General features: G+C 35.7%; 1 protein-coding gene and 1 pseudogene across 3 annotated transcripts in view; one reads left to right on the forward strand and one right to left on the reverse strand.

Moving 5' to 3' along the window:
• The window catches only part of LOC102253531, a 27,878-nt pseudogene extending 27,236 nt beyond the window's left edge, over positions 1-642 (reverse strand).
• The window catches only part of ZNF644 (zinc finger protein 644), a 111,538-nt gene that overhangs the window by 22,325 nt on the left and 64,042 nt on the right, over positions 1-25,171 (forward strand). For 2 of the 3 annotated variants that reach the window (XM_014542617.1, XM_014542622.1), the window contains exon 2: positions 5,065-5,125. In XM_014542617.1, coding sequence (XP_014398103.1) covers positions 5,104-5,125 — 22 coding nt within the window. In that variant the 5' untranslated portion in view covers positions 5,065-5,103. Of the gene's footprint in view, positions 1-5,059; positions 5,126-25,171 lie in introns of those variants that run through there. The other variant, XM_014542599.1, reaches the window with a different exon arrangement.

The following is a 25,171-nucleotide window of genomic DNA, read 5'->3' on the forward strand; positions in this document are numbered from 1 at the left end:
ACCCTAGGCGGGCGGGGCTTGGCGGTGCGATCGGCCCGAGGAAGCCCTATTCTTGCAGGAGCTGCTGGGGGCCCAATCAGAGACACAAACATGCAGGCCCGGCACTCAGCAGCCCCAAGCCCCGCCATCAGGGTGCTGGGGCTTCTGGGGGTATCAGAGACACAAACCCATAGGCCCGGCACCCAGAAGACCCAAGGCCAGCCACCATGGTGCTGGGGCTGCTGGGGGCTGGATCGGAGACACAAACCCGCAGGGGGGCCCTGAACCCAGCAATACCAAGCCCCGCCACCACAGTGCTGGGGCTGCTTGGGGCAGGATCGGAGACACAAACCCGCAGTGGGGGGCCGGCACCCAGCAGCCCCAAAGCCCACCACCTTGGCGCTGGGGCTGCTGAGGGCAGGATCAGAGACACAAACCCTGCGAGCCCTGCACAGGGCGGGTGCTCTGCTCCAGGCGAAGTGCTTTCCCTCCAACCCAGCTTTCCCTGGGAGTCCGGCATGGAGGGTGCTCTTCCTGGGAACCCGGAAATCCGCCTCTGGGGCGACTGTGCAGCAGCCATGCCTGGAGAGCCACGGAGAGGGTGTCTACCCATGTGGATGTGTACACTGGTGGAGGCCACGCAGCTGCCATAGTTGAAGTCATCCTTGATGTAGGAGCGGGGGTAGTGGGGATCAGAGTGGGCCAGGTTGGCAATGGAACCCCAGCTCCCCACCGAATGACTAGAGCACACGGTCCTCAGTCACTTCCTGAGCAGCAGTCAGCCCCGACCGGGGATCAACCTGAAACCTAAGTAGGTGCCCTGGCAGAATGGAACCCAAACCTTTGCTGTAGCAGAGGAGCTCTGACCCACAGCTGGGGCCAGGGCAGCTGGTGAGTGCAGCGGCGGTGGTGGGAGCCTTCGCGGCAGCACTAAGGAGCAGCAAGCTGAGCGGTAGGAAGCAGCAAGCAGTTGGGCGGTAAGGAGGGAGGGGTCCTGGACTGCAAGAGGGCACAGGCTGGGCTAAGGGACCCCCCACCCATCCCCAGTGCATGAATTTTGTGCCCCAGGCCTCTAGTCTATATATATAAAAGCCTAAGCGACCATCCGACCGTCCAACCAGTAGCTATGACGCACACTGACCACCAGGAGGCACACGCTCATTGCAGGAGCTGCCGAGCTGTGGTGACTTGGCAGCTGCGATTCTCGGGTGACACGCCTGGAACCAGAGAGGAGGGAGCCCGATTCTGGGGTGCGTCACCTGAGAACCACCCTCTTGCAATCCGGGACCCCTTGGGGGATGTCGGAGAGCCAGTTTTGGCCTGATCCCTACAGGCCAGGCCGAGGGGCCCCACCGGTGCATGAATCCGTGCACCGGGCATCTAGTAATGTAACATGTTAACAGGATTTCCTTCTCTTTATTTTGTTAATCCTCACCTGAGGATATTTTTTTCATTGAATTTTTAGAGAGTGGGAGGGAGGGAAGGGGAGAGAAGATAGAAAGAGAAACATTGAAAAAATGGGCTAAGGATCTAAATAGATACTTTTCGAAAGTGAACATACAGAAGGCCCAGAGACATGAAAACATGTTCAAAGTCACTAATCATCTGAGTGATGCAAATCAAAACGACAATGAGATACATCTCACACCTGTCAGAATGGCTGTCATCAGCAAATCAACAAATGACAAGTGCCTGCGAGGATGTGGAGAAAAAGGAACCCTCCTGCACTGCTGGTGGGAATGCAGACTGGTGCAGCCACTGTGGAAGACAGTATGGAGTTTCCTCAAAAAGTTAAATATGGAACTCCCATTAGACCCAGTGATCCCACTTCTAGGACTATATCTCAAGAAACCAGAAACACCAATCAGAAAGGATATATGCACCCCTATGTTCATAGCAGCACAATTTACAGTAGCTAAGATTTGGAAACAGCCTAAGTGCCCATCAGCAGATGAGTGGATTAAAAAACTGTGGTACATCTATACAATGGAATATTATGCTGCTATAAAAAAGAAGGAACTTTTACCATTTGCAACAGCATGGATAGAACTGGAGAGCATTATGCTAAGCGAAATAAGCCAGTTGGAGAAAGATAAATATCACATGACCTCTTGGTTCATGGGTCGATCCTCAACAACTAAGCCACACAAGCCAGGCAGTATCACGGTATTTTGATTACTAAAGACTTGTAGCATAGTTCAATATCAGGTAGTGTGATTGTGATACCTCTGACTTTGTTCTTTTTCCTCAGGATTGCTTTGGCTTTTTGGAGTATTTTGTGATTCCATATAGACGTTAGGATTAATTTTTTTAGTTCTGTGAAAAACACCATTGGTATTTTGATAGGGATTGCATCGAGTCTATAGATTGCTTTGGGTAGTATAGACATTTTAACAATGTTAAGTCTTTCAGTTCATGAACATGGGATGTCTCTCCATTTATTTGTATCTTTGATTTATTTTAATAATGTTTTGTAATTTTGTTTCATGTATAAGTCTTTTGCCTCCTTGGTTAAGTCTGTTCCCAAGTATTATTTTTTTATGCTTTTTAAATGAGATTTTTTTCATTATTTAGTTTTTCAATTTGATCATTTTTAGTATATAGAAACAACTCATTTTCATATGCTGATTTTATGTCCCGCAATTTTGCTGAAATCATTTACTGATTTTAACAGTTGTTTTTAAGAATCTGTAGAATTTTCTACCTAAAAGATCATGTTATCTGCAAACAGATAATTTTATTTCTTCCTTTTCAATTTGGATACCTTTTATTTTTCTGATTTATTTGCTCTGGCTAGTACTTTAAGTACTGTGTTGAATAGAAGTAATATGTGTAAGTGGACATCTCATCTTCTTGATCTTAGAGAAAACGTTTTCAGTCTTAATTTGTTTTCACCAATTAAGTATGATGTTATTTGTGGGTTTTTCACATATGGCTTTGATTATGTTGAGGTAGTTTCTTTCTAGTCTTAGTTTATTGATTGTCTCTATCATGCATTTTCAGCATAGGTTGAGATTATTGTGATTTCTGTTGTTCATTCTATTAATGTGGTGATTACATTGATTGATTTTTATTTGTTGAGCCATCTTGCCTTCTAGGAATAAACCCAACTTGATCATTATGGTATAATTCTTTTAATGTGCTGTTGAACTTGGTTTGCTGAGGATATTTTTTTTTGAGTATTTTTTCTCAATATTGATCCGTCCTATTGGATTAGGGTCCACACTTACAATTTCATTTGAACCTCATTTATGTCCTTAAAGGCCCTGTCTTCAAATATACAGTCACATTGGGTGTTAGGGCTTCACAATATGCATTTTATAGGGACACAATTAAGTCCATAACAACTTTTATGTTGTGGTTCTAATTTATTTCCTAGAGAACCTACCGTACTCAGTATATTAGTTTTTGATGACTGGTCTAACAGATTACCACAGACTAGATAGATGGCTTAAAACAACAGAAACTTAGTCTCCCATAGTTCTGGAAGCCAGAAGTTTGAAATCAGTATCACTGGGCAGAAATTAAGGTGTCAGCAGGATTATTCTCTCTCTGAAGGCTCTAGGAAAGAATTCATCCCTTTCCAATAAAAGATTTTACTTGGCTGTTTTTTGCCAATCATATTTTCACTTATACATAGTTGTTTCATAAAGTAACATGACTAGATCCAGAAGTGATGTGAATTTTTTCCCTCTGGTCTTTGAAAATGTGACTTCAACTCAGCCTGAATTTTACTTGTTTTTCTTCTATATTCCTATGTACATTTTAGGATACAACACAGAATTTCTGTAGTCAGTCTACATTGTTATGCTTTTATAATGTGCTCATCCAGTGAAAATGCTAAAATGAGATAAATGAATTTTTGTCCACATTGTAGTTCAGAAAATACACAAGTAAACAGATAGGGTTGATACAGAACTGCTACCAGTTGCTATAGCAGTTTAGAAACACAGCTATACATAGCTGGAGAAATTAAAGAAGGATCTGTCAGGGTGACTGGGCTAAATATTTGAAAAACTAGTAAAAAGGTATTAGTGAAGTTAAAGAGAGATATAAAGTAGGCATAGTTCACCATGTGAAAAGGTATGAAAGCTGAGAGCATGAGGCTGTTCTGAGAGTTGAAGAATTTGGTGTAGTAGAAGCATGGGGTAAAAGTGAGAGTAAAAATTAGGGATAGATAGAGATGCAGTCATTGATGGTACTATGGAAGGACTTGAAGCATAGATATGACATCTTCAATATAGACATTGCAAAAAGATTACTTTTATAGTTCTGGAAAGGATGAATTTGAGACGATAGTCTGGAAATAGGACAGTTATAGTAATCTAGGTATAAATGGCAATAGGTATGCTGGTGCAGTTTTTTGAGAACAAGAATTCAGAAGAGTTACAAGCCTGTTTGAGGCAGGGGAAAGAGATGTTTAGAGTTCAGGGTAGGACATACTGAGTCCTCAGAATTTATAGAATGTGATAAAATTAGAGATAAGTAGATTTTTTACAAGTAAATTTTCAGTGGAGTGTTGGGGTGAAGGTTACATTATACTAGATTGAAGATTAAATTGAGGAAATAGGAGGGTATCAATATATGCTATTCTCTGTAATGATTCCTGGTATTTTTAAAGTACTTAATCAGTGTTAGCTATTATTATAGCTACTATTAGTATATACTTTTATGTATCTTATTCTGTATTTTTTTCTTCAACTATTTGGCATTTTTTTGATATGTACATAATAGCATTAGGTAAACATTGATCTAGATATTATGTTTTATGAACAAATTCTGATTTTAATTATAGCTATTGACATACTATTAAACTTATTACAACAAATTTTATAAAATGTTTTGAAGAGAACTAGAAACTATTTCTCATTTAAATAGATTATTTTTCTAAAAAAATAATAGGACTTAGCACGTTTCATGAAGGTTAAAATAATCATGTTTTAGTTGAACAATTTTTCAGATAGATGTCTTACCAAGAAAAATTTTGATTTGCAGTTTTTAATTTAAAAGCATTGTGTGCCATAGATATAATTATTCATATCTGGAGCGGAAAACTAAATGATGGTTTTACCTGTATTCTTTCAGGTTTGATTTAATTTTGAATGAGATTGCTCCTGCAGCAAGATGTTAATAAGACAAAATCTAGGTAAGTAGAAGACTACTTTTTTAAAATAGTACATACCAAACTAGGAATAATACCAAAAAAAAAAAAATTAAGTGCCTTCTAGTCCAGAATCAATGAGTTTTTTAATAAAATTCTGAAATACAAAGAATTGACTTTTTGATGCACTTGACCCAGTTGATTTGGTGGGAGAAAAATAATGTTATCAAATTGTGGAACTGAATAATTTCCTCTTCTATGTTGAGTTTTATAACTTAGATGTGCAGTTTCTAATAACTATAAAACATGTTAGAAAATTAGATTCAATAAAAGGTTTATTAGGTTGCTTCACTTGTGGATTATAGTACTTGAGTAGTCTTTGCTTTTGTGAACTTTACTTTCTTATTTCCATTAATAAAGTTAATAAAGTACTTCCACAAATTGGTTAAATTATCCAAATTGTGACTTTTTAACATAATATTCAGAATTATAAATGAATGGTTTAATATTTTCTTGTGGGTATCTCTGTTTTTTAAATTTAGCATTCTGATTTGCTTTTATTTTTTTTTAAGGCTGTTGACTTTCAAAAAATTGAATTTTGGCCATGTACTTTTGGTCTGGTATAATATAAGACTTTTTGTCTTATATTATTAAAAAGAGTGCTTTTTAATAATATAAACTTGTTGAAATGTTAAAAAATAGACATTTACTATCTATTGTTAAGTGTATATGGTTTCAAGATATAAAATAAGAATACTTTGATAAAATTACATAACTTGATCTTTCTCTAATCTAACCAGATGGTTCAGCTGTCAGAAACTTGCTGATCTCAGAGTTAAAAAAACACACCTGGTATGAGAAGTGCTATAATTGAGTAATATGCAGTTAAATATTGTATTCTCAATAAGTGGTTTAGACATAATTTAAGCAGTTTCCCTTTTATTGCTATTATATAATAACCAGAGACCCGGTGCTCAGCCTGGCCTGCACCCTCTCGCCCTCTGGGAGCCCTCAGGGGATGTTCGACTGACAGCTTAGGCCCGCTCCCCATGAGGAGTGGGCCAAAGCTGGCAGTCAGACATCCTTAGTGCTTCCGCAGAGGTGGGAGAGGCTCCCACCACCGCTGCTGTGCCCGCCAGCCGTGAGCCCGGCTTCTGGCACACTGACCACCAGGGGGCAGCTCCTGCATTGAGCATCTGCCCCCTTGTGTTCAGTGAGCATCATAGTGACCAGTCATTCTGCTGTTCAGTCAATTTGCATATTAGGGTTTATTATATAGGATGATAGTAATGGTAGTTTGAAGAATATTTATTGTCTGTATATTGTATTAAGTGCTCCTTATGCCTTATTAATCTTTATATTACCTCCTATGAGATAGGTGACTGCAGTGTAGAAAATATTTATTTTTTGGTTAATAGGGCACTATTTCTTTTTATTTAGGAAAAGCATTTTATTTTGCTAGCATGCATTATAAGAAACATTTGCCTGCATATCTTCCTGAAGGAGAGAAGCTACTGTACTTAAGGTCTTACAGGGATTTTGTTTGCTAGTTGAATATACAGGGTTGATTAGAAGCTTTATTTTGATTTCTTATAAGTTAGGTATTACTCAAGGGATGATACTGGTTTAATTTACTCTGACTTTATCCCACCCCAATTATATGTGCAGTTTTCTTTTTATATTAAGTTCTCATGTATGTATGGTAAAATGTGGAAACTTTAAAGTACTGAATGACTTTTAAATATATGTGTTTATATATATAACCACTATCCAGATCAAGATGTAGAATATTTTTATTGTCCCAGAAAGTTCCTCTTGCTCTTCCCTTCCAAATCCAATATCCTTTCTCCCTGAGGTAAGCATCATTCTGAATTCTATCAGCATAGCTTAGTTTTCCTTGAATTTTGTGTATATAAAATTATACATTCTGTATTCTCTTGTTTCTGTTTTTCATACAACATAATGCTTTTTGAGATTCCTCCATGTTATTGTATCAGTAGTTCATTATTTTTTAATGTTGAGTAATCTGTTATATGAAAATACTACAAATTTTTTATGCACTGTCTATAATTTTGTTTATTGGATTCTCCGAGTGCCAACATTCTGCAGCTGCTTTCCTTTCTCTAGTTTCCCGTTCATTTTCCTCATCACCTGCACAATGAAATGTAAGCTCTATAATATGCTATACAATGTTATCACTGTAGCTGTTTCAGAATGCCTAGCAGTATCTGAGTAAACAAAATATGATGCTTTATATTCTTAGTTTTAGTCCTAAGTATATGTTGTCAGTCTTCTCCAACCACTTGCATCCCCAGTTGTCAATGTCCCTCCCTCCTCATCAGCTTATCTCCTGAAATAGTCCCATCTCAAGCATCATTTTGTTTTTGAGCCAGATCTGGCCATACCACCATAGTCGGTTTTCTTTACTAGACTGTGAGCTCTTTGAAGGTAGATACCTTCCATGTTTTATTTATCTCAGCACAGTACTTAATGAATGTTTATTAAACATAGAACAATGAAAAGCTATCTCTCAGACAAATAGAGATTCAGAATATTTGCTGGAATATGATGTGGGCTTTAGCACTTCAGTTGCTGTTGAGTTGTATGAAGGAGCCTATGAGCAATATAGAGGCAGCATTATAGACATTTTGGAAAGAGAAATAAAATATCCCCTGTCTTCTTTCAGTCTAGTTGGTATAAAATAGCTAATCATTATTGATTTTGATTACTCTTTCCAAATGAAGGCATTAATCCATGTTATGGAAATTGGAGTGTTTGTTACTAATAGTGTTTATACTACTTATTTCTTTTGTATTAGTTTGTAATATTTATTTTTCTAAAAATTTAAAAAGATGTGTTAGACTAATAGGAGTAGAAGATTAGGAAGATTGGTCACTTTTGTAAGAAGTAAAGAAAACTTTTTCTCATTTTCCTCAGGGTAAAAACTGTTGGAGTGGAGGAAGAAATTGAATTATAGCCTGGAATTGTGATAACATTTTCGTTTCCTATAGCTTAGGAAACTTGCTGTTTGCTGAAAAGTATTTTTTAAAAGTTTGTGTTATCATTGTAAATCTGTAATATACATAAATAATATATATTTTTTACTTTTTTATTGAATTTTATTGGTGTGACATTGGTTAATAAAATTACATGGGTTTTAGGTTTATAGTTCTATAATACATCATCTGTATATTGTATTGTGTTTACCACCCCAAGTCAAGTCTTCTTCCATCACCATTTATCCCCCTCTATATTTTCTTAAGAAATGAAACTTTATAAAACTTTAAAGCATTTCGCACTAGTTTTCTTCCATATTTGAAATTTGGCTAGTTGGGTTGGATATCGTAGTCAGCTGGGGAGTTTTTATGCCTGAAGCTTGATTGCCTTCTAGCAAGTCCAAAGCGAGGAGAGGTTCTTTCCCACTGGGATCAATTTGTTGCTTTTCCTCTTTGCAGCTTCTGCCGTAAAGGTTGAACACAGAGTTGGATGTTGACCCCATCTCATGCTGTTCCTCTATCTCTTTACAAAGGTTTTCTTAGACACAGATTCTTATTGAATGTAGGACCCCAGTTATTTCTTTTATTTCATCATGGATGTTAAGTGTGTTTAGTTTTTTTGTTGATAAATTTTGAGTATTCAGAGAAATTTAATCTTGTGATTGCTTGACTTAGTGTCTTTATTAGATTTTAGACTAGTGCATTCCCCTCCCAGAGGCTGATAGGTATATTTGAATGCAGACTCTTCCTCTTCATTTTGTGCTTGAATATTTTAGTCAACTGCTGCTAAGCTTTTCCACTTTGCAGAATTCCTAACTCCAAGGATTTGAAGTTCTTCACAAAAGTGTGTCTTTTTTTAGCTTAATTTTCTTAATTTCCAAATTAACCTCTCTGTGTTAGTAGCACTGTAGATGTGCTTCCCATTGTTGTAATGTGAAAAAACACACCTTTTAATTAATAAGATTATTTGTTCTTCACTCTTGATGACATTGTACAGTGTACATTTGACTGTTTTCAAATATATTGCCAAGCAACATTCAGTATTTTCAAAATTGTATTTTAAAATAAAAATCATATTCCTTATATGTGTGAGCAAATAGTATAGAAATATTTAAAAATAAGAAGTAAAACTCTCTTCTCTCCCAGCACTGTGCTCCCCATAAGTTATCAAAAATAGCTTGTATATATTGTGCATCTTTCTCTTTCCATTTAGCAATATATCTTGGTCTTGGACATTTTTTCATATATATATTACATATAATATAACTGTTTAGATACTTGGGTAAATCTCGGGGTTTTTTTTTTTTTTTGCTTATATAAGCAATACTGCAATAAATATTCTTGACTATATCATTGGGATTGTGTGAGAATGTCTGTATGGTAATTTGTAGTAATGGGTTGCTGGGTCCCTGTATATGTCCTTTAATTTATGATATATATTGCAAAATTACAATGAGATTGTATCATAACATTCTTATTAGCAGTTTTTGAGAATATCTGTTTCCCCACACTATGCTAAATGTTCATTTGTGTTTTAATTCTTGCCAGTCTAATCAGTGAAAAGTATATTTATTTGTGCATTTCTTTAATTGTGATATTTTTCAAAGGTTTGAAATGTCACCTGCATTTCATGATTAAATCCATCAATTAACATACTTTCATGGTTTAAGTACTGTATTTAGTTTTTAATATTGAATAACCAGATTTTACTAAAAGCTACATATGCTGACATGTGAGCAAATAGCCTTCTTTGTTCCCTTCATATTTATTTAGGATAAATATTTCATAATGATGAATTTCTTTATAATTTGCCACAAACAAATGTTAACATAATATGTATGTAAATAGAAAGAAAATTAAATCTGGACTAACAGCATGCCATTTATACTCTCAGAGTATCAGGTTGCAACCTGAGAGCATTAAGAAAACTTTCCTTCTTTGTGGTTATGCTTTTGTTGTCTTTAACATGTATGATAAGCTATAATTATTTGTCTCAGATCAGCCTTAAAGTCTATGAACTCCTTTTTTCAAATTCTTTTATTCTAGAAATCAGTAAATTTAAGAATTGAAAAAAAGAGCTGAGAAAAATCCTTAACATATAATAGTTTTCTCTGAGTTATTTTTAAGGATTAAGATAGTGCCTCTTTTGGGCTTATTTTTTGTACAGTATTTCCCAGTGTGATGCCTTTATTCCTGGGTATATTTGTATTTATCTTGGTTTCATCTCTTAAAACTTAGCAGGCTGGCAGGCAGAAGCGGTTAGGGGCTGATCAGGCAGGCAGGCAGGTGAGTGGTTAGGAGCCAGTGGTCCCAGATTGTGAGAGGGATGTCCAACTGCCAGTTTAGGCCCTATCCTGCTGGGATCCGGCCCAGATTGGAGAGGGTGCAGGCCAGGCTGAGGGACACCCCTTACCCCCGTGCACGAATTTTGTGCACCAGGCTACTAGTATGATTATATTATTTACTTGCTCAAAAAACATTAACGTTTTAATGGATAAATTTTCATTCTTAGATCTTCTAATCAAGAGCTTCCAAAGTTATGTTTCAATCACTTTTATTAGTTTCATCTACTGTTTTATCAATAAGCATTTGTTGCAGCCCAATTGATTATCATTATTTTTTTTTAATTCTGGACACTTTTATCTGTACTTACATTTTTCTCACCAATTTTCTCCTCAATTCATCTATTCACTTGAAACTTAACTTTCCAAAAAAGTTCTGCTCAAATCCTGCCTTGTCTTGAGGTGACATAGTCCCTAGGAAGTCATTTTCTCTCTACATCTTCTCCCCTGATTGTAAACTGAACCACCTATTGATTGAATGACTTAAAAGTATGACAAGATAGAAAGATATTAAATATTTACATCTCCTACATCACCCTCTGCAGTTGGCAGGCTCTTATGTTATTTTGATTAATTGAAAACTAACTTGTAACCTTAGATTTTTTTTAAACAAAAGTTTATTGTGCTTACTTTTTCTGCACTTGACAAGCAGTTAGATATTTTTTTTGCCTGATTGATTAAAAACCCAAAACATGATAAGCCCAGATTTATTTTATTTAACAATTATAATTGTGCATATTATATGCCAGGATTTGTTATAGGTCTTTATAAGTATTAATTCAATCGTCTGTTTTTAGATAAGGCAATAGAGATATAATGAGTGTGTAAACTGAGATACATTGAGTTTAACCTTCCAGTGAAAGAGTTATGATTTTAATCAGGTAATTTAGCTTCCTTAAATATTATTAGTACTGCCTCTCATTAGAGCTGTAAAATAATTAAGCTGTGAAGAGAAGTCATACAGGAAAAAGCTATAATCAAATATATAGTCTTATTTCATTTAGGTTCTCCTTTCTCCTTCACCCTCAGGTTATTTTGGAGCAAATCTAGACACTTTATTGGTCCCCTCCTGACTCTCAGTGGTAATTTTTTAAAGCTTAATATTGATATACTTCATGCTTAAAAAAAGTTTAAAATAAGCCTGCCTGTGTCTGCCAAAATCTTTTCTAGAATTTTGTACGGTTTACAATAAACCTATAGATTGATTTGGGAAGAATGAGTCTTCTAATATACATGTATAGCTCTCCATTTATTTAGGTCTTTGATTTCTTTCATCTGCATTTATAATTTTACCATACAGATGTTTTACATATTTCATTAAGTTTATACCTGAGTATTTTGTTTTATTTGAATTAATTATAAGTAGTATTGTGATTTTAATTTCAGATTTTATGTTTATTGTCAATATATAGAAATGTAATTGATTTTTTAAGGTAAAATTCACCTAAAATAATCAATTTTAAGTATAAAATTAGGTAACCTTTTAGATTTTTAGTATTTTGCAACTATCAGCTCGAACTAGTTCCAAAATATCTCATCACTCCAAAGGCAGAGATCCTGTACCTATTAGGTAGGTACTTCTTATTCCTTCCTGCTCCCAGACTCTGGCAATCACTAATTGGATATATTTCTGTTTATATGTGTCTTGAAAAAAATTAAGCAATATATTGTTGTTTTCAGTGCACAAATATTTCATCTCCTTGGTTAAGTTTATTCCTAAGTATGTTATTCTTTTTGATGCTATTATAAATGAGATTGTTTCCTTATAACAGTGTGTGTGTGTGTGTGTGTGTGTGTGTGTGTGTGTGTGTTATCTTTAGAGTTTTCTATATAACGTCATGTTGTCTGTGAATAGAGAAAATTTTATTTTTTCCTTTTCAATTTAAATGCTTTTATTTTGTTTTCTTGTCTAATTGCTCTTACTGGAACTTCCAGTACTATGTTGAATTGAAGTAGCAAGAGCAGATGGTCTTGTTTTGTTCTTCATCTAGAGGAAAAGCTTTCAGTCTTTCAAAATTGAGTATGAGTTTAACTGTGTGCTTTTCATAAATGGGCTTCATTATGTTGAGGCCGTTTCCTTTTATTCTTAGTTTATTGAGGTTTGGTTTCTTTGATCATGAAATGGTGTTGAATTTTGTCAAATGTGTTTCCTGCATCAATTGATGATCATGTTTTTGTGTCCATTCTGTTAATGTGGTTGATTTTTATATGTTAAAACATCCTTGCAATGTTGGAATAAATCCCACTCGATCATGGTATAGTAATCCATTTAATATGCTGTTGAAGTCCATTTGTCACTATGTGGTTGAGGATTTTTACATCAGTATTCATCAGGAATATTGGTCTCTAGTTTTCTTGTTGTGTCTTTGTCTGGCTTAGTATCGGAGTATTGCAGGCCTCATTGAATAAGGTTGGATATATTTCCTCCACTTTAATTTTTTGAGGGTTTCAAGAGAATGGGTGTTATTTCTTTTGAACTCTCCATTGAAGCTGCCAATCCTGTGTTTTTCTTTGCTGGGAGGGTTTTGATTACTGCTTCAATCACCTTACTCATTATAAGTCTGTTCATATTTGTTACTGCTTCATGATTCAGTCTTATTGGTTGTATGTTTTTAGGAATTTATTTCTTCTTGTTTATTCATTTTTTTGGTGTACAGTTGTTCATAGCATTTCCATAATCCACTTTCTGCGATACTGTTTGTAATGTCTCCTTTCATTTCTGATTAAGTCATTTGAATCTTTTCATTTCTTTATCTAGCTAACGACTTGTTAATTTTGTTGACCTTGTAATAAAGCCAACCCTTTTTTCATTATTTTTCTATTTTTTGTTCACTATTTTGTTTATCTCCGCTGTAATCTTTATTATTTCCTTCCTTCTAACTTTGGGTTAGATCAGTGGTCGGCAAACCGCGACTCATGAGCCACATGCGGCTCTTTGGCCCCTTGAGTGTGGCTCTTCCGCAGATTACCACGTTCGGGCGCGCACGTACAGTGCGATTGAAACTTCGTGGCCCGTGAACAGAAGTTGGTTTTCGGCCTGGGCGAGTCTATTTTGAAGAAGTGGTGTTAGAAGAAGTGGGGGGTGTCGGTCCGTTGGGCGAGACCCGGCGCAGGCAGGCTGCGGGATACGCAGTGCGGGGGACATTGTTTTGAGGTACGTTCGCTGAAGTTGACCCCTTCCAACTCTCTCATCCACACTTGTCTATCTGAAACAAGTATACAAGTCTCTTAAGCTCTGTTTATTTTTCTTCATATTTTTCTTTCTACTTTTCAGACTGCATAATTTCAGTTGACCTACTTTCATGTTCACTGTCTTCTGCTTGCTCAAAACTACTTTTGAAAGCCACTAGTGGATTTTTCATTTTAATTATTGATTCTTTATGTGAAGACATTATTCGCCTAGCTTCTTTTAGTTTTTTTTTACTGTGGTTTCTGTTATCTCTTTAAGTTTATTAAGACTTAATGTAAAAAAAAAAGACTTAATGTAAAGGTTTTGTGTAGTTAAGTCCTATGTCTGTGCTTCTTCAGGGACAATTTCCATTGACTTCTACCTCTCCCCCCCAATGAATAGGACATACCTTCTTGCTTGTTTGCATGCTTTGTAATTTTTTTCTTGAAAAGCTGGACCATTTCAATATTATAATGTGGTATCTCTGGATGACCCTCCCCTCAGGGTTTCTTGTTACTTGCATTGATTTGTAGTTGTGGCATTTCAACATTTTTTAAAAACTATATTTTTGCCACTTGTCTTTGGACTCTGTATTCTTTTAATTGTGATCACCTAGTGGTTTGACAAATTTTTTTTTTAATTCCTAGAGAATAGAAAAGGAAGGGAGGAAAGAAGGGGAGGAAAGAAAAGAAAAAAGTTTATGGAAACATTTCATGCATTACAAATAGGCTTTTTGTTTGGGCACTTCTTCATTTCTTAGCCAGATTATTTAGAACTCTGCCTTAGCCTTCTCTTCCTGTTTGCGCAGAGTATAAAGATTAGCCAGAGGTGTAAGCTAAAGATTTTTTTCTGGTCTTTTCTGAGCAGGCCCTGGGTGATGGGCAGGGTTTTCTAGATCTTCCATTCTATACACAAGCTTTTTAAAGATCTTTCCCATAGTGCCCTCTTCCCATATTTTCCTCCCAGTCTTTCCAACATCCTCTGTTTCACTGCTTTTCTGTCTTGAGACATTTTTGAGTTAGGTGAAACAGGCATATATGTGCATTTTCAGTCCTTCATTGAACCTCTAAACAGGTCAAAACAAACATATTAAGTTGCTTTTTTCTTGATTCAGCATTTGATTTGGTGCTATAAACTTTTTACTATTTTCCAGAGTTTGGACAGAGTTGCTTCTGACAATTTTTGTTCTAGTTTTCTTTGGAGGGATGGATTCTTTTAATGTCCCTACTGTATTTATCAGTTATACAGAGACACAGAACCAATAGATCGTGTGTGTGTGTGTGTGTGTGTGTGTGTGTGTGGAAAGAGATTTATTTTAACGAATTGACTCTTATAAAAATAGAGGCTGTCAAGTCCAAAGACTCAGGCTGGCAGGCTGGAGACCAGAGAAGAGCTGGTGCTGTAGTCCAAAGGCTATTAGGCTGAAGAATCAGGAAAGATGTTGGAGTTCATGTTTGAAGCCCATTTGCTGCAGAATTCCCTCTTGTTCAGAGGAGGTCAGTCCTTCCTTCTATTCAGCTTTTCAACTGATTATATGAGGACCAACACATTATGGAGAGCAATCTTCGGAATTCTCCAGTGAAATCATCTCGGCTTATACATTTCCTTTTTGGAGTTTTACAATTCTAAAATTTAACGTTATGGTCTATAAAAGATGAATTTAATATTAAGGGAGTTGTGCTTAGTTGTGTTTTTCAAGATATTGGGCAATTTCATCCAAATTGTTAAATTTATGACTGTAAAGTTATTCATAGTTGTTTTGTAGGGACGGTAGTGATATCCACTGTTTCATTGTGAAATTGGTAATTTTTATCTTTGTCAGTCTTGCTAGAAGCTTACTTTATTTTTTCATATAACTTTTTAGTGATTTTTCAGTTATTTGTTTTCATTTTTATTTATTTCTACTCATAATGTATTTCTCCTTTTTGCTTACTTTTAGTATATTTTGCTGTAATCCTATTATTTCTATGCAGTGTTTCTCTTCTCATTTGTAACGTTTGATGCTGTAAATTTCCCTGTCAGCATTGCTTCTGCAGCATCCCCCATATTTTGATATGTTGATATGTATTTTCATTTTTATTAAGTTGTCTTAAAAAGGTTCCCCTTTTTGGGAGATTTTTTTGAGGCATGGATTGTTTAGAAGTGTGTTAATTTTCAATTGATAGGAATTTTCCTGTTTTAATTCCTGTTATTGATTTCTAATTTATTCCATTATGTTCAGAGAACACATTCTATATGATTACCATATATATATATTTTTTTAGTTTGTTCAGGTTTGTTTTATTGCTGTGGATACTGTATATCTTTATGAGTAATTATTTTATGGACACTTGAAAAATGTTTTCTTCTTTCTAGTTGCAGTGTTCTATATATGTCAATTAGATCTTATTGGTAGATTGGGTTCAGATTTTTTAATATTCTTGCTTATGTTTTATCTAGTAGATATATCAGTTGCTGAAAGAAGTGTGTTAAAGTCTCCAACTATAATTGTGGATTCATCTCTTTCATCCATATCAGTATTTGTTTAGTGGTTCTCTTGCTTGGTGCATTATATATACATTTAGGATCATGTATTTCTGATGTGTTGATCTTTTTCTCATTATTTAATGTTCCTCTTGGATACTATTAATTTATTTTTTCTGAAGTCTACTTTACCAGACTTTATAAATATAACCACTCTTGGCCCCTTTTAAAAATTAATAGTGTATATTTTTTCATACTTTTACTTTCAGCCCACATATGTCACTGAATTTGAAGTATTTTTTTGTAAGCTGCATTTAGTTTATTTGTATTTTTTCCACTCAGTGATTTTCTTCCTTTTGATTGATGTATTTAGACCACATACACTCAAAATAATTTTTGATATGTTTCCTCTGGTTTTCATTCTTCTGTTTCTCTTTTTTTGCCTTCTTGTCGGTTACTTGAACATTTTTTAAGGATTACATTATTATTTACTGATAGGGGGTGTTTTTCTTAAGTGTATAACTAATTTTTTTAATCCTAACCCAAGGATATGTGGGGGTTTTTTTTGTTGATTTTAGAGGGAGAGGAAGGGAAGGAAAGAGAGTCATCGATGTGAGAGAGAAACATTGATTGTTGCCTCCTCTCTGTACCCCGACTGGGATCGAACCCACAACCTAGGTATGTGCCCTGACTAGTTGCTTCCTGTATGCACCCCAACTGTGAATTGAACCCACAACCTTTTGGTGTACTGGACAATGCTTTAACCAACTGAACCACCCGGTCTAATATTTATAGTGGTTTCTCTGGCTATTAAAAATACGTATAGGTGTTCACAATTGCTTCAAGAATTATAAAATACCTAGGAATAAATATGACCAAAGATATTTTAAAAGACCTGTACTCGAAAAATTATAAGACATTGAAGAAAGAAATTGAAGAAGACATAAATAAGTGGAAGCATATACCGTGTTTATGGATAGGAAGAATTAACTAACATCATTAAAATGTCCATACTACCCAAAGTAGTCTACAGATTCCATGCAATTGCTATTAAGATATCAACAGCATATTTCACAGAGGTAGAACAAATATTCCAAAAATTTATATGGAACCACAGAAGACCCCGAATAGCAACAGCAATCTTGAGAAAGAAGAAGAAAGTTGGAATAATCATGCTACCTGATATTTAACTATACTACAAGGCCATAGTAATCAAACAGCCTGGTATTGGCATAAAAACATATAGGTTAATGGAACAGAATAGAGAGCCCAGAAATAAACCCCTGCCTTTATAGTCAGTTAATATTTGACACTAGAGGCCCAGTGAACGAATTCGTGCACAGGTTGGGTCTGGCGGGTTGGGTCTGGCTGGCCTGTCCCGATCGGGCTGATTGGTCTGGGCCGGTGGGGGGAGGGGACGCCCTGGTCAAACTCCCGGTCAAGGGGACAATTTGCATATTAGGCTTTTATTATATAGGATGATTATTTCAAACAGTTGTCAGATATAGTCTAACATTTGATTTTTCTCTTTGTTGGTATCAAGTGATTGTCTTATTAAAGTTGTGATTTTTTTTATTGACATGACAGGTGATTTTTCTATTTTATTCTGTACATTTTGGCTATTTTTGGAGATTCTGGACTCTTAAAAATTTGTGTTTGTTTTAACAGGTACATATACTTATTCAGATATAGTGTGCAGATCTTGGCCTACTTTTGTGGGCTATGGTTTCAGTGACAATTTAATTATCTGAATATTGTTTTTATTTACTTGATTTATTTTATGCCCCTGAGGCTTCCACTGGTCCTGTTGGTGCTCCTTTAGGGATTGGAAAATACTTTCCCAGACCAGGCCACCTGTTGCCTTTAAGTGAGGGAAGGTTGTCTCTGGTGGGATAAAGAATATTTTCTGGATTTGGTGCTTCTTGTAGTGGGATCCCCTTACTAATGCTCCCCATCTACACACTACTTCTCAGTGGAGGAAAGCAATCTCTTACCTGGCAATTAAAGATAGTGCTTTTATTATCAGCAGAGCTTTCAATTGATAACTCTTGCTGCTTCTGCTAAGTTTATCTGGTTTGGACTACTGATCAGTCCAGGGAAGGAATGAGCCTAATTGGGCTACCTTCTGGTGCTTTATTGGAAAACAATGGGCCTGGTCAATCTTCAGTTGAGTACAGAGTCATAAGGTATTCTTCCACTATCCTCTAGTCCAGCGGTTCTCAACCTGTGGGTCGAGACCCCTTTGGTGGTCGAATGACCCTTTCACAGGGGTCGCCTAAGACCATCCTGCATATCAGACATTTACATTATGATCCATAACAGTAGCAACATTACAGTTATGAAGTAGCAACGAAAATAATTTTATGGTTGGGTCACAACATGAGGAACTGTATTTAAAGGGCCAGAAGGTTGAGAACCACTGCTAGTCCCAAGGTCCCTAACAAGCTCATCTTCCTCTTGACTTCTTTCAGATTTCTCCTTTAATTATCTTTTGTGTTATTTCTGGTTTTATAGTTGTAATGAGCAGTGGGGAGATAAGTATACACCGAAAGTGGCATGATTATAACCCATGTTAATTACTGTATTTTATTTATCCTGTATAAGATTATTTTCTTAAGTCCATTAGGTTTAAAATCTTTAAATGATTTGCCTTTTAAAAAAAATAGTGGCACATGTAATTAGTTGATATACCATGAATATAGCATCTGTTATAGAGTGATAGTTTTCTAGTGTTCTAAATGACAAAGGTGACTTAGATCAGAATAATTTGCCTGTTGATTTTTGGTAAGGCTTTGAAAAGATCTAAGAAATTTTACAGATACATACATTTCAATTTAATTTAATTTTACATATAACAATAAAACTTCCGGTGTTAATATTTGTCTTGTCTACTCCTTCTAATGTCTTAGAATGTGCCTAACTAGTCTTAAGTAAATTATTAGGAAATGGAAGCAAGAACACAGTCACACCTGCCACAGGTAAACAGGTGCACCAAATATACATGTTAAAGAAATATTTCTGATTTCTATCATTCGCTCTCTTTGAAGATCTCTACCTTAGTAGTAACTGCAGTTCAATACCTATTGTACCGACAGTGATGATGACAGGATTTTTAAAAATTTGTTTCTAGGTACATATTTAGTCTGGAGGGATGTTTGGCGGTTGAAATATGGAAATTTCTAGAATATTGTCACTTAAAAGGGGTATGAAACAAAGTATGTAAAAAATTGGGGAGTTTTATGGATTCTTGATCACATAGGCACGATCTGTTATTAACTCAAAGTTTAGTCATTTTTTCTCCCCCAGAGGATTAGGGGCGGGGGCTAGAAAGTTCCAAGCTTCTAATCATAGCTTAGTCTTTCTGGTGACCAGCCCGCACCCAAGAGCCCATCCAGAGTAGCCTCCTTAGAACAAAGGATCCTCTTATCACTAAGGAAATTCCAAAGGATTTAGGAGGTCTGTATAAGATTTTCTTATCATTCAGGAAATTACAAGGTAAGTTTTAAGAGCGCTTTGTTAGTAATGAGGAGCAGAGACCAAACATATATCATGTGTCTCAGAGTTCCTTGTATATTCAGGATATTAACCCCTTATCAGATATATGATTTACTAATATATTCTCTTTATTCCATAAGTTGCCTTTTCACTCTTATTATGTCCTTTGATTCAAAGAAGTTTTTAAGTTTGATATAGTCCCATTTCTCTATTTTTGCTTTTATTGCCTTGCTTTTAGTGTCACATCCAAGAAATCATTTTTAAATCCAATGTCATGAAACTTTTCTCCTATGTTTTATTTTACCAGTTTTAAAGTTTTAGCTCTCATGTTTATGTCTTTGATCCATTTTGAGTTAATTTTTATATATGGTTTATCTTAGTCCATTTGGGCTGGTATAACAAAATACATATTTTGGGTAGTTGATAAACAACACAAAAATTTATTTCTCTCACTTCTACAGGCTGGAAGTCCCCAGATCAGTGTGCTAGCATGGGCAAATGTGCCCAGGGTCCTTTTCTGGCTTGTAGACTTCTTGTTCTATCCTTACATGGCAGAAGGGGCAGGGAACTCTCTATACCAGCGGTTCTCAACCTGTGGGTCGAGACCCCTTTGGGGGTAGAACGACCCTTTCACAGGGGTTGCCTAAGACCATCGGGAAACACATATATAATTACATATTGTTTTTGTGATTAATCACTATGCTTTAATTATGTTCAATTTGTAACAATGAAATTGGGGGTCACCACAACATGAGGAACTGTATTAAAGGGTCGCGGCATTAGGAAGGTTGAGAACCACTGCTCTATACCTTCTTTTATAAAGGCATTAATCTCATTGATGAAGGTTCTTTACTCATTACCTAATCACTCTGAAGGCCCTACCTCCTAATACCATTACATTGAGCATTAAGATTTTAACATACAAATTTGGGGGAAGCACTAACATTCAGACCATAGCATGATGTAAGCTAAGAATCCAGCTTCATTGTTTTGCATATGTTTTCCAGTTTTCCCAGCACCATTTGTTGAAAAGACTGTTCGTTCCCTATCAAATGGTCTTGGCATCCTGGCCAAAAATAATTTGACCTTATATGCGAGGATGTATTTCTGGGCTCTCTCTTGTATTCCATTAATCTGTATGTCTGTCTTTATGCCAGTACCACACTGTTTTGATTACTGTAGCCTTGTAGTAAGTTTTTGAAATAAGGAATTATAAAATCTGCAACTTTGTTCTTTTTAATGATTGTTTTATCTATTTGGGATCGCTTATGACTTTAGGATTAATTTTTCTATGTCTGCAAAAAACTCCATTGGGAATTTGATATGGGTTGCATTAAGTCATCTTTGGGTAGTATTGACATTTTAACATTATTATGTCTCCCAGTCCATGAGCACTGGATGTTTTTCATTTATTTTGTCATCTTTAATTTCTTTTGGCAATGTTTGTAGTTTTCACTGCACCAAGTCTTTACACTCCTTGATTTATTCCTAAATATTGTATTCTTTTTGATGCTATTACGAATGGAATTTTTTTCTTAACTTTTTCTCAGATTGGTCATTGTTAGTACATGGAAAAACTGCTGACTTTTGCATGTTGGCTTTTTTCTATCATTATAGTTTTTCTGTTTTTTCCAATTTTATTGAGATAGAATTTATATTCATCAGTGTATACATTTAAAGTACAGCATAATGGTTTAGCTTGTGTATATTGTGAAATAATTATCACAATAACTTTAGTTGGCATTCATCATACACACACACCCATACCCCCCCCACACACACACACAATAAGCAAGAAAGCAAAACAGAAAAACATTTTATTTGTGATAACTGAGGATTTACTCTCTTAAGTTTGTATCATACAGCCGTGTTAACTGTAGTCATCATATTATACATTACATCCCTATTTTATTTATCTTATAACTGAAGTTTGTACTTGACCACCTTCCTCCAATTCCCCCTTCCCCTACCCCCTGCCTCTGGCAAGCACATATCTGATTTCTTTGTTTATGAGTTTGGGTTGTATATGTGTCGCACACTTCAAGATTCCATATATAAGTGGTATCATACACTATATGTCTTTGTCTGACTGACTTATTTCACTTAGTATAAATTCCACCAAGGCTCATTCATGTTGTTGCAAATGGTAGGATTTAATTTTTTGTGTGTGTGTGGCTGAGTAATATTCCATATATCAGTTAGATATCCCCCCCCCCCAATCTTTATCCACCAATTGGTACTTAAGTTGTTTGCATTTCTTGGCTATTGTAAATAATGCTGCTATGAATATGGGGGTGCATATATCTTTTTGAGTTAATGTTTTCATTTTCTTCAGATAAATACCCTGAAGTGGAATTGCTGGAATCATATTGTAGTTCTATTTTTAATATTTTGAGGAACCTCCATACTGTTTTCTATAGCGGCTGCACCAATTTATATTTTCACCAACAGTTTTCTTTTCTCCACATCCTTGCCAATATTTGTTACCTCTTTTTGATGATAGCGATTCTAATAGATGTGAGGGGGATGTATCATTGTGGTACATATTTTGATTTGCATATTTCTAATGACTAGTGATACTGAGAATCTTTTCATTGGCTATTTGGATATCTTCTTTGAAAAAAATGTCTATGCAGGTTTTGCAGACATGCTGAGTTCCATGCACACAGTCAGAGATACAATTCCCTGGGTGAGACTTGAATTCACAACCTCAGCATGACCTGCACATGTACTGCAATGGTTTTCTCCATTTTTGAATTGGATTTTTTTATACTGAGTTATGTGAATTCTTTATGTATTTTGTATATTAACCCTTTCTTGAACATATAGTTTGCAAATATTTTTTCATTTCTTTTGCTGTTTTAAACTAAAAGAGTTTTAGTTTGATGTAGTCCCACTTGTTTATTTTTATCTTGTTGCTTGTTCTTTAGATGTCATGTCCAAAAAAATTGTTGCCAATACCCATGTCAGGGAGCCTTTTTTTATGTTTTCTTCTAGGACGTTTATGGTGTCCGGTTTTACATTAAGTTTTTAATCCATTTCAAGTTAATTTTTATGATTGATACAAGATAGGGATCATGTTGATTTTGTATGCCACTACTTTGCTGAATTTACTTATTATTTCTGACAGCTTTTTTGTGGAATCTTTAGAATTTTCTGCCTATAAGATTATGTCATTTGTGAGCAATGGTGACTTTATTTCTTCCAAATTGGTTGCCTTTTATTTCTGTCTTGCCTAGTTGCTCTGAGTAGGACTTCCTGTACTATGTAAAATAGAAGCAGTGAAAGTGGGCATCCTTGTCTCCTTCCTGATGTTAGAGGAAAGATTTCTGTCTTTTCCCCTTTAGTGTGATGTTAACTGTAGGTATTTCATATATTGCTTTTATTATGTTGAGGTAGTTTCCTTGTATTCCTATTTGTTGAATTTTTTTAAAGTAATGAAATGATATTGAATTTTGTCAAAAAAATTTCTGTATAATTGAGATGGTTATGTTATTTTTGCCCTTCCTTCTGTTGATGTGGTATATTATATTGATTATCATATGTAGAACTATTGTTGCATTCCAGGAGTAAATCCTACTCGGTCGTGTTGTATAATCTTTTGACTATATTGTTGAATTCTGTTTCCTACTTATTTTGCTGAGGATCTCAATCCATTTTCATTTGGATAGTTGGAGCCATATTGCAAGTGTATACTGTATTTTACTCTTTCTTTACTAAGGAAAATATGATGAATGAAATGTGATAATATATTTTATCAATAGATAATCACCCATATATACCAGTATTTGGCTGCACATACCTTATATTAATAATCACGAAATAATCATGATACCTGCTTTCTAGACCGTGGTTTTCAATTTTGGCTGCACATTCAGCTTCCTAAAAGGTTTTTAAAATATATACATTCCTTTTATCTATATACGTATATAAAAGCATAATATGCAAATTGTTCCCTCGGGAGTTCAACTGGGAGACCAGGAGCTCACTATGACGTGCGTTGACCACCAGGGGGCGGTGTGGAACAAAGGAAGGCCCTGGCCAGCAACTGGGGAAGGAAGGCCCCAGCCAACAACTGGCAGCAGGGGAAGAAAGGTCCTGATCAGCCCTGATCACTGGCCAGGCCTAGGGACCCTACCCATGCAAGAATTTCATGCACTGGGCCTCTAGTATATATTAAAAAAAAAATAGTGCCAGAGCCACATTCCCAAATTCGTTAGAGGGGAACTGAGCATTTGGATTTTTTAAAAGTCTCCAAGTGCAGATATGTTTGAGAAACCTGTTGTAGATGATCCTGACTGCATATTAATAGTTGACTGGGTGTACTTAAAAACAAACTATGGATCTTAGCAATATTGAATCAGAAATTTCAGGAAAGAAGTTCTCCAATCTATTTTTGAAAGGACAAATTTTTCTGATGCATAGCAGGTTCCTGACCTCTAGTCCACAATTTTCTCAGCCATAGAAAAGGCCAAGTGGCAACTTTTTTTTTTCTTAAAGGAGGTAGTTGGGAGATGTTTTGTTTGTTTGTTTGTTTGTTTATTTAAAATTATTTTTTAATCCTCAGCCGAGGACATGCAAAGAGAGAGACAGAGAGAGAGAGACATTGAAGTGAGAGAGAAACATCAATCAGTTGCCTTCCCTGTGCTCCCCAACTGGGGATCAAACCAATGATCCAGGTATGTGCTTTGACCATGAATCAAACTGGCAACCTTCTGGTGCAGGAGACAATGCTCAACCATCTAAGCCACTCTGGCCAAGCATGGACAAACTATTTTAGTTAAGATAACTTGCAAGGGCCCAAATATAAGTTTTATATATTATAGGCTGAAAGGAGATACATGTTTTATATAGCAGGTATATATTAGCTAAGTTGTTCTCTTTTGATCATTAAGGAAATCAACTTGGTACCTATCCAGGTAGAGTAGAGATTCATCTCATTGTTTCATAGGGTTGCAGTAATAAGGGTAGGCAGGACTAAATTGTTTTTTAGGCATGCTTGCTCATATGCACAAATATTCTTTTTTTAAGTCCTAGCAATTAGCATATATTACAGTAGAATATAACCTTTATAATCAGTATAATAAAAAACATCTCATTGGTTCTGTTAGGATGAATGTATGTCTACCAGGGCTTCCATAAAAAAATATGGTGTGGGTGGCTTCAACAACAGAAATTTATTTTCTTACAATTCTAAAGGCTGGAGGTCAGGGCAGTTTAGGTTTCTCCTGAAGTCTTTATCCTTGGCTTCACTTTTTTTTTTCTCTGTCTTTACATAACCTTTTTTTTTTCTGTGAGCATGTTTCCTTGATGTCTCTTTGTATGTTCTAATCTCTCCTTACCAGGGTGTGGAACCTTTTTTCTGTCAAGGACCATTTGGATATTTATAACATCATTCTCGGGCCATACAAAATTATCAACTTAAAAATTAGCCTGCTATATTTGATCAAACCCTTCATTAACTCACCCTTAATGCTTTGACATGGCCAGACCAAATGATTTCTTGGGCCATATAAGGGCTGGACGTTCCCCACCCCTGCCTTGTGAGGACACCAGTCTGATTGGATTAGGTAATAACCTCCTTTTAACTTAGTTACCTCTTTAAAGGCCTTGTCTCCAATATGGT

The sequence above is a fragment of the Myotis brandtii genome, unplaced genomic scaffold (assembly GCF_000412655.1).
Source record: "Myotis brandtii unplaced genomic scaffold, ASM41265v1 scaffold1083, whole genome shotgun sequence".
NCBI classification, from domain to species: domain Eukaryota; kingdom Metazoa; phylum Chordata; class Mammalia; order Chiroptera; family Vespertilionidae; genus Myotis; species Myotis brandtii.